Source organism: Aptenodytes patagonicus, chromosome 7 (assembly GCF_965638725.1).
Source record: "Aptenodytes patagonicus chromosome 7, bAptPat1.pri.cur, whole genome shotgun sequence".
Lineage (NCBI taxonomy): Eukaryota > Metazoa > Chordata > Aves > Sphenisciformes > Spheniscidae > Aptenodytes > Aptenodytes patagonicus.
Genome location: NC_134955.1, coordinates 19,674,527 through 19,687,606, shown reverse-complemented (window position 1 = coordinate 19,687,606; position 13,080 = coordinate 19,674,527). Strand labels below are relative to the sequence as shown.

General features: G+C 38.0%; 1 protein-coding gene across 1 annotated transcript in view; it reads left to right on the top strand.

The window, feature by feature from the left end:
* The window catches only part of MUC2 (mucin 2, oligomeric mucus/gel-forming), a 60,536-nt gene extending 48,554 nt beyond the window's left edge, over nt 1-11,982 (top strand). The window contains exons 39-56 of the mRNA XM_076343512.1: nt 615-789; nt 1,358-1,605; nt 2,768-2,951; nt 3,083-3,287; nt 3,610-3,788; nt 4,035-4,037; nt 4,440-4,509; nt 4,831-4,931; nt 5,096-5,127; nt 5,292-5,469; nt 6,079-6,183; nt 6,803-6,843; nt 7,503-7,625; nt 8,097-8,195; nt 8,865-8,993; nt 9,668-9,707; nt 9,999-10,128; nt 11,558-11,982. Of these exons, the coding sequence (XP_076199627.1) occupies nt 615-789; nt 1,358-1,605; nt 2,768-2,951; nt 3,083-3,287; nt 3,610-3,788; nt 4,035-4,037; nt 4,440-4,509; nt 4,831-4,931; nt 5,096-5,127; nt 5,292-5,469; nt 6,079-6,183; nt 6,803-6,843; nt 7,503-7,625; nt 8,097-8,195; nt 8,865-8,993; nt 9,668-9,707; nt 9,999-10,128; nt 11,558-11,807 (2,292 nt within the window). The 3' untranslated portion in view covers nt 11,808-11,982. The remainder of the gene's footprint in view (nt 1-614; nt 790-1,357; nt 1,606-2,767; nt 2,952-3,082; nt 3,288-3,609; nt 3,789-4,034; nt 4,038-4,439; nt 4,510-4,830; nt 4,932-5,095; nt 5,128-5,291; nt 5,470-6,078; nt 6,184-6,802; nt 6,844-7,502; nt 7,626-8,096; nt 8,196-8,864; nt 8,994-9,667; nt 9,708-9,998; nt 10,129-11,557) is intronic.
* Nucleotides 11,983-13,080: the final 1,098 nt, after the last annotated feature.

Here is a 13,080-nt window from a genome sequence, read left to right as displayed (position 1 = left end):
GTGAGGGGGGCACAGTGAAACTGGCCAAAGGGACATTCCATACCATGTGACGTCATGCTCAGTACATAAACTGGGGAAAGCTGGCTGGGGGGGCCACTGCTCGGGGACTGGCTGGGCATCGGTCAGCGGGTCGTGAGCAACTGCACTGTGCATCACTTGCTTTGTGTATTATTATTATTGTTATTATTATTATTATTATTATTATTATTATTATATTTTATTTCAATTATTAAACTGTTTTTATCTCAACCCACGAGTTTTTCTCACTTGTGGTCTTCCAATTCTCTCCCCCATCCTACCGCGGGGTGGGGGGGGAGTGAGCGAGTGGCTGTGTGGTGCTCAGTTGCCAACTGAGGTTAAACCACGACAGCTTGACTTTTATAAGTAATGCTTTTCACTTAGCAACTCTCAGTAGTGCTAGCTCATCTTGCAGGCCTTGATGGTGCTGACTGCTGCACTTCCTTCCCATTTTCAGACTTCTGGTGGGGAAAAAATTGTCAATAAACATATGGTGTTTTAAAACTCTGTAAAACATATTCAGGCATAACTGTTGGCAGTCTGACTGTTCATAAGGTTCCTCTCTCTCTTCCCCCCCCCCCTCTTTCTAAACACAGCCAGGTGAGTCATGGTGGCTCTGTAACTGCACTAAGGCAATATGTATAGAAGACAATATAATCCAGGTGGTTCCCATAATCTGTAATCCACCTCCTAAACCTACATGTGCCAATGGGCTTTCTCCTGTGCAAGTCATTGATGAGGATGGATGCTGTTGGCACTGGGAGTGTGATTGTAAGTATATATTTTGTTGAACATTTTATCTTCTGTGGGAACAATACTAGTGTCAAGGGCAAAAATATTTATCAGGGGACAAGTATCGCACAAGGCTGTGACCCTCAGATTTCTAGTGTTGGTTTGTTTGGAGTGCTTCATTGATTCTTTGTAGCTAATCAGGGGCTTTTACTTAATTTGCCATCATTTCTACATAACTATTGTGTTAGTAGAATAAATTGGTCTCCCAAGGCAGGATTTAAATGTCCAGATGCAGACTTCTATAGGCTAGAAGCCTACATATAAGTTACTTGTTCAGACTATCGGTAAAGGTATATCTATGGTGCAGTCAATCCTATTCTCAGTTGTCTATCAGAAATAAGTCAGATGAACTGTGCCCTGAAAGTGCTTGTTTTTCGCTATTATTGATAAGTTCTAGATAATAAACTCATGCATTGACATATACACTTTAAAAATTTAAATGCTTAAAGTTAGATGAGGTGAAACCCACACTTACAGATTTTGTTTATAGTCTGATCTGATTCTGTATATTGCCATAAGAAGCTAACCTAGCTGTATGTTTTTGTAGGCTACTGCACTGGCTGGGGAGACCCACATTACATGACTTTTGATGGACTGTACTACAGCTATCAAGGGAATTGTACATACGTCCTTGTGGAAGAGATTTATAAGAAAGTTGACAACTTTGGTGTCTACATTGATAACTACCATTGTGATACACGGGATTTAGTCTCCTGTCCTCGAACGCTCATTGTGAGACACGAGACTCAGGAAGTGCGCATAGCAACAGTCAAACCAAATACTCTACAAGTAAAGGTATTGGAGAATGTTACCTTTGATTTCTTGATTAAAATATTAATACAACATTAACCTGATAATTGTATTCACAATGTTAGGAAAAAAAATTAAAAAGAAATCTGTGTTTTAGATTTAATACCAGTTTGGATTATAAAATAGGACTGCTTTGAAGGACTGCTTTTTTGACTGAATATAAATTTCTACAGCTTCTTCCCTTTTTATCTCAAATATTTGCAGTGCCTTATCTCTTCTAAATACACAAACATGGACAAATTGCTAAGAGTTAAGGATATAAAATAAATTCATTTATAATTAATATTAATGTAACAAAGGAAAAGAATAAATGTTGAATGGGAGGATACAACATAAAATAGACATAACAATAAAGTACTGGGCTTAAGCATTTTTAAAAAGTACCATTACTAGCTTTGATTGGTGTCACCTTTTTAATTTTTCAGAATAGGGGCTCTTATGTGTTTATTTCATTGATAAACATGATGCCCCAGCTTTGGGGCTTCAAAATTGGGTGAGAAGTGTTTGGTTTTGGGCTTTTGTGGGGTTTGTTTGGATTATTTTTGTACATTACTGTGTAGGAATATTAGAAGTTATGTCGCAGCACATTGTTGAAAATTTGCAACATTTAGACCTCTTTTTTTTTCTCCAAAGCAAGGAAATCTACCATTGCTGAGTAAAAGTAGTAGTGTTAGTTCCGTAGGTAATATCATGGCTACTGTATTTAAATAAATAATAAAGATTTTGGCTTATTTCTTTCATTTAATTTTCCTACAAGCATGTTCCCTTTATGCCAAGGAAGTTAAAACTGTGTGCACTAGGAATTTGGGAGAATTTTATATTGCAGTTTCACGGGGTGTCCTCAGTGCCATAGTCACTCTAATAAATCTCTTGAGTGTTAGAATTTAGCTGGTTTAAACTCTGAATTTTAGCCTAGTTTATCAGTGGCTGATAGGCCTTTTCTTTGGCTCAGAGAAGAAAAGTTTGACTTTCCAGTAACATAAAAGGAAACTCAGGGACACTTGTTACAAAATAAAACCACATTATTTGCATTTACATTCTATCTCCAATACCAAGTAACAAATAGTCAATTGTTTTCTGAAGTCAAACTAAATATTCTCTATAATTCTCTATAATAATCTCTTTTCTGTTTTCTTTTATTTATTAGGTGACAGTAAACAAACAAGCAGTGGCTTTGCCTTATAAAAAATTTGGCTTGAGCATCTATGAGTCAGGCATAAATCGTGTAGTGGAAATTCCTGAACTAAAAATGAATGTGACTTACAATGGCTTGTCCTTTTCTATCAGAATGCCCTACAGCCTGTTTGGCAACAACACTCATGGACAGTGTGGTAAGGCTTACTCTTGTAATTTTTGTACTCTCAGAAAACCACAAACAGGTAAATGACAGCCCTGCCACGAAGATGAATGGAATTTGATAACAAATCTGTGAGTAAATTCTTTCTCCCCTTGCCAATTTTAGGTACTTGCAATAACAACACAGCAGATGACTGCATGTTGCCGAATGGTAACATTGCAGAAAACTGTGAAACCATGGCAGATCATTGGCAAGTTGTTGATCCCTCCAAACCACAGTGCTCTCCAGGCCTAATTCCTACAAAAGCACCTAGCACAACCCCGATGCAGCCTTGCAAAGAATCTTCCATCTGCAAGCTTCTTTTGGGAAGGTAGGCATTCCTCTGGGGTTTATAAGCCTTTGATCTTCAAATTAAGTGGCAATTTTAGGATTCATTTCTCAATAAAATGTGTTTCTAACTATTGCTCCATTTCTTGTAGCTTTTGTGGGTTGCTTCCATTCCTTTTACTGTTTCTGATGTCATTCTTTGCTGATAGCTTGCTTCCAACCCTCTGGCTGCTACATTAACCTTTCTTGATGTTCTCTTGCTCTTCTATGCTCTCTGCCCTCCACTGTCCTATGCTCTTGCCTTTTCCCACACTCACTTAGCAGAAAACAGAATAACTAATAATGATAAATGTTTCTGTTTCTAGTCTGTTCGAGCCATGCCATGGCTTTGTCCGGCCTGAAAAGTACTATGCAGCCTGCATTTTTGATAGCTGTGTACTTCCCAACTTAGACCTGGAATGCTCAAGTCTGCAGGTCTATGCTGCCACCTGTGCTGATCAAAGTGTATGCATTGACTGGAGAAGTCATACCAATGGTGTTTGCTGTAAGTATTTGGCCATTTATCTTGAACTATTCGGGAAGCTTATATGGAACTGTTTTGGCAATAATGTCCTGATAGTAAATCATATTGCTTTCTGAGCAATGAAGACACCAATAAATCACACCAGTTTCTTTCCTTAAGCAATTTTACAGGTAACATTTTTAACAATGGAAATGATAAATGAGCCTGCAAAAATATACATCTATTGACTGTGCCAGAAACATCTGTATCAGTACTTTTTGTACACAGGCAGTTTTATGTTTTGCAGACATCAGCAGATCACTGTATTTAGTGACATATGCATTCATTTTCAGCTGTAGTAAGAAGAGGGTAGAGGGTAGGAATACACTCCTCTTTGAGAACTTGTGCAAAAGAGACCGAAATTATGAAAAAAATTGTAATTAAGATGTAGACTCTTGGCTTTATCTCCTTAATGTAAAGTATGGTGCTATATCTCTGTGGCTAAATTGCATAAAATAATTCCATTCAGAGACATGAGTCTGATATCTGGTTTTTTTTTCTCTTTGCTTCTCAAGATTGTCAAAGATACATAGGAAAATGAATAGTCAGTGTTTAATTTCTTGGCATAAGGTCTTGGGGCTTTTCTGTGATATTGTTACTGAGCTCTTTCTCCTTCTTATTCTCCCATTCCAGCTTATAAATGCCCCTCAGATAAAGAATACAAAGCATGTGGTCCTATTAAAGAGATAACCTGCAAATCAAGGTAAATAATTCCTTCACTGTTAGTTATAGTTCATACAACTGTTCAGTCATATCTAATGCATAGGTGGATGAGAGCAATCAACCTCCTGTCATGTCTTAAACTGACTGTCAAATTTGGTACCACTGTTCTCTTGATCCTAAATCTGGGTGCCTGTACTGTTTATGTTGTTTGGCTATACCAAACATAAACATTGACAATCCCTAAAATGCAAATGTGCAGATCATTTGCCACTGTATCTTCAGTGAAAGGTTATTTGGCATAATCTTCCTCTGTGTGCCTATGACAGTAACGGTGTTCCTCTGAACATTTTGTCTCATACAGTCAACAAAACGAAACTTCAACTAAACAAATGGAAGGCTGTTTCTGTCCTAATGGAACAATGCTGTATGACTCTGGTGTGGATGTCTGTGTGAAAACTTGTGGTGAGTTTTACTGCTTCACTCGAATGCATGTTTGTTTCCTCTTTGTTGTCTCCTTCTCATGTGTGCAACATAGATCTGACTGTATGCAATACTCATACGACATATAGTAGAGATGTCTACCATTATATGAGTGGTAATGGAAATTTAATTTGATATTTTCACAGGCTGTCTTGGATTGGATAAGATACCAAGAGAGGTACGCTGCCATGTGCTTTTGTATTTCAAGCAGAGGCTTGGGGTGGGGAGAGGAGAGTGGTGCAGTCTTGTTTTGTGGTCTCCCAACTTTTCATTCCTTTTTTTACTTCTGTTGTTTTTAATTGGCAACCATGCAATCACTTACTTTATTTTCTTTAATGACAGTTTGGGGAAAAGTTTACAGTAGACTGTCAGGACTGTATTTGCCTGGAAGGTGGAAATGGCATTGTATGTGAGCCTCATGAATGTGCCAAACAAAATAAGACCAGTTGTGATGGAGAAGGCTTCTATGAGGCCAATGAAGTCAATTCTGAAGACTCCTGCTGCCCCATTGTCACCTGCAGTGAGTTTATACTTTTGTTTCTAGTCTTTCTATACCTTTTAGGAATAGAAAGGAAAAGAGAACTGAACTAGTTTAGCACCAGAGACCTGCAGCAGCAAGTCACAAAATAGTATCTTTCCTCATGCTTTTTAAAATCAGCTTGCCCAGTGTTAGGGAAAATACTTTTTAATATTGCAATGATTCAGCATAACTGAATTTACAGTTATGGGACTCAATGTAACTGAATCTATAGTTCTTGAGTTCAGGACCACATTTTATTCAAGTAAAATGCAGATAGATTATGGAATTCTATGTGTGTTTTCATTTTGCGGCAGTTGCCTACAACCTTGGAGAGAGTAACAGTTGTCCCCTACTTCTCTGCAAAAAACTGTAATACTTTTTTAACACTTGGTAATTACATAGTAGAAAAAGTTTCATAAACTAGTGCAGCCCCCCAGTCCAGTCCCTGGATTCACTAGGAAACATGTGTTCTCTTTCTGCAACTCATTTCTTTGGAGAGGATCTGGACTGTTTCCTAGCAATGGAAAGTCTATTCTAAATGCTTTGATAGATGCCTATTTCTAGTAGCCGTGATTTAGTGTACTTTCTGGCTTATTCCTTTTTTTTCAGAATGCAATACAAGCTTGTGCACAACTAAAGCCCCCAAGTGTACAGTGGGATTTGAAGTTCATTCTCATATTCCCAGTGGCCAGTGCTGTCCTGTGTACCAGTGTGGTAAGTCGCTTGGAAATGTACTACAATGATTAGCATTATATATTACATAATTTAGCATCACACTTAGTAAGACTGTATGCAATAACCTATTGAGAGAATAAACACAGTCAGATTCTACAAAGTGGTTACTATTAACATTGGTTACTACTGCCATGCTTATGATGAACAACTACAAAATCAGATATAGCTCAGGTGACTCAGGTTCAATTTTCCTGGTTGTAAGTACATGCAAGAACAGCTACAGAATTAACTGGGACTGTGGTCTCAGCTTAGTCTAGCAAAATGTCCCTGTAAGCCCCCCCAATAGAAGATAGCTTTACAAAGTCTGCTTTGTTCTTGGCAATTGAAACAAGGAACTACTTGTACCCATTAAGTGGACATTCTTGGCTATGAACTGGACTGCATATATTGGGCCAAATCTTCCTCCCTTTTTGCACACGCAGTTTTTGTTCTTATACTTTATATATGTCATATCTGCTACCGGAAATGGGCAATAACCAATGTATTTGACCATATGCATTGTGATTCATTGTGGAAGAAATGAGTTTGACTAGAGTGGGGTGAAGACCTTTTTTTTTTTCCACCCTATGTAACCACCTAACTCCTTGCTTGTTAACAGTTCCCAAGAGGGTTTGTGTACATCAGAATGCTGAGTTCTTGGTAAGTTCCTATTTCAACAGTTTTCTGAAAATGCTTAGAAGACCAGTTAGTATACTTTATCAGAAGCACTATGAGGAGGTTTATCTAGTACAATCGATATTCTAGAAATTTTCAAATTCCTTTCAGGAGGCCATCAATTTCACAAAGCCTAAATCTTTTCTGAAAAGGTTGCTGTGTATGAAAGAGACTGAGGAGTTGTTTATATGTCAGTATCAGAGAGAGATTTGGGTTTAAAGTTAAGTGTGCATGCATTTTAGAAAGTCAGTCCACATTTACTGTCAGCACATTATTGCAGTTTTAAGACTCTGTTTTCAAAAATGAAAAGATTTGTAAATAAGTATTATTCTAAACAGACAGATTCCTAATAAATTCTGTTTGGTCTAGTAATTGTTTTATTGCAGATATTTGTATGACACCTGTCCTTTTAATGTCTGAGTTTATCATTGCTATATAGGACTTCAATAAAGACACACGTTAAATTAAATTCAGTATTTAAAATGTTGTCTTCATAAATGGCTAGCCAAATAGCTATCCAGTAGTGTTTATGATAATTTCCTTTTCCATTGCTTGGTTTACAGATTTTTTGGAAATTAAGAAATGTCTGTCACACATGTCATATCTCATTAATATATGACCCTTTTTTTCCTTAAAATTTATAGCCTAATTCCTCGGTCTTTGTTGATAAGTGTCAGAATTGTTTCTGCACTAACGAAGTTAACGTCAGCACTCAACTGAATATCATCTCATGTGAACATATTCCATGCAACACATATTGTGAACCAGTAAGTGACAAACTTAAAACAACAACAAAAAACCAACCCCAAAATACCCATGTACATGAAAAGCAGTTTGATCAATGAGTGGTATAAGCAAAGGACAGGGAGCAGAAATCCAGAGTCCAACTCCAGCATAGATACCAACTGTCCTTGAGCAATCTATTGCGTGAAGCTTGACTGTGTAACTTACAGTATTAAGTTCACATTGGGAGGATTAGCTGGGAAATTTCTGTAGAGCACTTAATGGAGTGATATTTAATTATTAGGCATGTTTATTATAGCGCTTTAATTTATTCCATCTATAGCCTGCTTTTAATACTTGTCTTCCATTGGGTTGGAACACAGAAAGGCACAGAAAGGCACCAATCTAGAGTGCACTTCAAAACATAATCAATTAATGGGTTAGTATGTTTTCATTTATTTCTCAAAAATGCATCTATCATAGTGCTTTCATTTTTAATTAATTTTAATATCTAGGGATATGAACATCAACCAGTGAAAGGTGAATGTTGTGGAAGATGCGTGCAGACTAAGTGTGTTATACATACAGCAAACAATTCTGACCTCATCTTGAGTGTAAGTATGCTTTACATCTTACATCTCTACCAAATTTGTAAAGTTCCCCCTTTCAGAGAGGGAACCTCTCCTTCTCAGAGATAAAGCTTAGTGGAAGTCTGCACCTGAAAGGTCAGAGGCTCACCTAAAGCAAATCCTATCTACAATTTTTTGGCCTGAAGGAAGGACTCATGAAATAAAATTTTCTGGAAGGCTCTTCCTGGAATGACAAATCCAATACCATTGGAAGGGTTTTTCTTGCGATGTCTGGAAGCTTGGGCTTTTCTATATTATTTGATTTCTGTGTACTGAAAAACACTAGTAAAGCCTGCATGTGAAAAAATTTTATTGCCCCTGTAGGGTGAAAGTTTAGGATTGTTCTTAATTACCATATAACAGTTTAGCTTTCCCTAGGCAAAATCCATTGGCATGGATGTTTTTGTTAATAACTCTAATGTACTCTACATACTTTAGAGGGATTTTTCTTTTCCAAGGGAAACCCCATGTAAAACTGAAGATTCTCTCCACATATGGCATGCTGCAATACATGTAATAATCTGTATCCGAAACAGCTGTTAAACTAAAAGTAATTGACTGGGAAACAAGAGGAAAGTCATTGTCAGAGGACAGGAAAACTTTTGTCTGAGCTCCCTTCAGCTTTCCTTATTACATTTTGTATTTCGCTTGCAGCCTGGAGAGTTTACAAGTGATCCTTACAACAACTGCACCATTTATAGCTGTGTAAATATCCATAACCAGCTTCTCTCTTCCACATCTGAGATTACCTGCCCAGCATTCAATGAGGAGAGCTGCAAACCTGTAAGTAAATATGGAAAACTTAACCTCTACTCAATGCATGGATTACTTCAGTTTAGTTCAGCCACCTAACTAGCAACAAAGTCAAATTAAGCTCTGATGACCTTTCACCAAAGTTTTTCAGTCCCAGGGGCAAAAGTTTCTGCTGCATCCATGCACAGACCTATAGAGTTTATAAAATAACATATCTGGGTGAGAGTTCAAGGCTTATAACTGGCAGCTCTGTCTCAGTAGCCAAAACACTGGTCAGCACTGAGATGCAAAGTCCTCGCTGACTGCTTTGTGCGGGGTCCTGTCTGAACAAGAACCATGTTTTCTTGAATGTTACAGAAACAGAAGCTGTTCAGTCAGTAGGCTGCCAGTAACACCATGCATACTCCCCATTCAAATATAGAAGTCTCTGAGAAAACATTTTTTGGAATTGTTTTTGGGGAAAAATTGCATGATGTTAACTGTAGACTTCCTTCAAAGCATTTTCTTTATTTCCGCAGTCCTTTGTAAATTGATAGATTTCAAGTCTGGAAGAGACCTATCTTTGTTTATTCAGATCAATGCTACAGTTTTCACTGGTTATTTCCAGCCATTGAGGAATTGCTCTCCTCAGGTATTGGCCTAAAAACCTCTTTAATACAGGGAAAGAAAATAATATTATTTTTCCTGTTTCTTTGTTCTTTTAGGGAACTATTACCTTCTTACCTAATGGTTGTTGCAAAACCTGTAAGTATGCCAGTGTACCTGAATCAACAATACTGAGAATGAATTTTATTCTTAAATCAACCCATTTTCCAGCCATAGAGGCTGATATGTTTGTATTTAAATAGATACTTTTATATTTATGTTTGTTATTCCAAGCATTCACTGTCTGATCTCTCTGGGAAAGTTTAAGCTGAAGCAGGAAGTCCACTTAAGACAATTCTTTGAGTGCACTAGTGAAGCCCAGAGAGTGCTGAACTGCAAGGAACTTCTGGAGCTATTTCACTGAAAGTATTTTCTGATCTTTCCCTACAGGTGTACCTCTGGATAGTCCCACACCGTGTTCTGTCCGTCAAAGAAAAGACTTTATCGTCTATAAGAGCTGCCGTTCTGTGGACAGAGTTGTCATGACTGAATGTGAAGGAACATGTGGAACCTTCTCACTGTAAGTAAACTGATCAGACAATGAGATTTGAATTCTGCTGGCACTGAGTTTGTTTATGTAAAAGGAACAATAAATAGGTAGACTACAGAATGGTAGAAGACCTTAAACTATCAGCTCCCCAAATCATGGGCACAAAATCATGAAATCTGTGACTGAACAGTTGATTCATCTTAATACAAAGCAGAAAAGTGTGTTAAATTGCCTTGGGATTCAGACAGCTATGATAAGGTCAATTCATCCATTAAGAGCTGGCTTGTCTGTCATTTGTGTCAGACCACCTTGGCTAGAAATCATCACAAAAGAACATGGATTATTTCCTGTAATGGGAATGAGCCCAGAGAGCCGCCAGACCTGATGCTCATAAGCTGAAAAGCTGTTTCTCAATAATTAACATCTAAAATGAAATACACATACATCTTTTAAAGGAAGATTCAAACATGCACAATTTTTATACAGTAAAGAAATTAGAAAACAAATACGTTAGGGGTGGTGTTAGTAGAGTAGCTTCACTGTACATTTTTCTCTGAAATGAGAGAATCTACAAGAAAGTGGCTATAAGAAAATGGCTAGTAGGACACCTGGTTCTGAGCTATTAAACCACTGGAAAAACGTAGTTCTAACTCCCTAAAGAAACTGTCATTTGCTGCCTATCACTGAATATGCTACAGGGTACCTTACATGGAAGTAAACTGATCTTTAGTCTCGGATTGAACCCGGATTGGCCAGTGGGTTTATTAGTATTTTGAAATGCCTTATCGTCTTAGAGTCTTGCTGTGGTTGTGTCTGCACACAAATAGAAGAAAAAGATGGCTCTTGACACAGTTTATAGCCTGATATTGATTCTGCAGGTTAGGAATGGTGTTTGGGAAGCTGATGAACACAAGGCTGCAAAAAATACTTTGCGGTGAGATAGGAACAGAAAGAGCTGCTGCTTCCACTTCCTGTTAACACTGCCAGGTTTGGGATATGCACTTTGATTCAAGTGCTGCAATTGTAGCCCTTGTAGCCAATTGACTGATGTGATGCCATTGTAGATGGCATTGTAGCCACTTGTCTATGCAGTTTTCTTATTCAAGTCAGGGCTTTGTCTGCCCTTAATTGTTGATCTGGTGTATTTAACATCCATCAGCAATGGGATGATGAGAGAAATCTAAGGAAGCTGAGTTCCTAGAACTCACCGGGTATTTTTACTAGGACTTTGATACTAATTGTTTTACCAGAAAAAATCTCAGCAAATGCAATGAATTTTAAAAGCATATTGTTATAACCACTGCTCTGTCAGATGAGCTTAGCACCTTCGTTAGCCACAGCTGTGGCTCTTCTACATATTACTCCAAACTTCTCACAGGAGTTCTGTACCTAATTTCACCCTCTCCTCTGTATGCTGACTTCTGGCACAGAGTAATGTTACCATTTTCCATGTTAACAGATACTCTGCTGATGCCAATTCTATGGAGCACAGCTGTTCTTGCTGCAGGGAATCAAGGACTACTGTGAGGGAAGTGGAACTGAAATGCCCCACTGGGCATTCAATTTCCCATAAGTATATATATGTGGAAAGCTGCAGCTGTCAAGACAGTGAATGCTTACAATCCAGTGAGTTGCAGAGCACAGAAGAAAATGACAAGGCGAGCACTCTGAACCCTATCAAGAGGGCCATCAGCTTAACATCAAAATGAAGGGGAAAAGACCTAACAGCATTCAACTGAAAGGACTATGCACCGTTCTCATCTTCGTTGACTACTTTTGAACTTTGCTTTTCCCAGTTACTGTATCCTGTTTGTTCTCTGGTTATTTTTAACAGTGCTCTATTTATTTGTGCACAAAATAAGAACACAAGCTTGTATTCTTCCAAGTGCACAGCCTTTTGGGTCCTTTTATAATCAGCTTATTTTCTCTGAATGATTAAAAGCACATTTAAAAAACCATGGGTTTTGTACTTATTCACGTGCTGTCTTGATGAGCCTGAGTTTTAAAAGAAAAGACTTCTTTTTCAAGTTATAGGAAGTCAACTGACATATTTTCTAAATTTTTGGGGTATCTATTTCTGGCTCCTTAAAAACTGAAATATCAGAAGGTACTGTCCAGAGGACCCAACGTGTAAGGTGGGACAGAAGTTGATGCTGTCTGCCAGAACAAAGCCAAAGATGAATAATGCGTCATGAAGTGATTCAGATGACTTGGGGAAACTTTTAGTTCAGCACCAGATCTCATTTTAGCAGGGCTGTGTATGTTAGAACTGTCTCAGTTCATGACAATTATGTATTTTCACTAAGAAAGTAGTCCCTCAGCTATGAGAATATGAAGTTCATTCACAGTGCTTGAGGGATGTACAGTTAGTACTATAGTAAGAGGTGTCCAAATTCCAACGTTTGCAGAACACATGCCCTCTGTGAGCTAGTAATCCTAGGCTTCCTCTACAGGAAATTGAGAGAAATGGCCATTTTCGACATTCATTTGTCTCACAACAAAGGACTTATCCAAAGGAGGTTAGGTGAATTGCACTCTAAAGTGCCTGTTTATTTGATCTTACTGTAAGAGGAGCTGAAGGAGATGAGCTGAGAGATGGACACCTCTCTTGAATCATCTGAAGTACAACGAGGGTAATCCACACCTTCTGTTGTGTGTGAAAAATTCTTTTGGTATTATTTTGTCTCTGTTAATGAACACCAATTGTGCTTTACCCTTCTGAGAACTTAAAGTAGCTGCTTAAGCCACAGCCAACCTGAATACAAGCATCTTTGCTACCTAAAGAATTGGTGGCACCATTTTGTACTACTACTAGCCCTGCCAAATGTGTTGCAGCTTAGAATGCAGACACTGGTAGGAATGCACAGAAGATGAATCTCCAGAAATTTTGCATCTTTAGAATATTATGATTAGAGAGCTGATTTCTCTGGAGGGGGAGAGGTTGATGATCTAAGAAGAAGGAAGTTTCATCATTTTACAAAG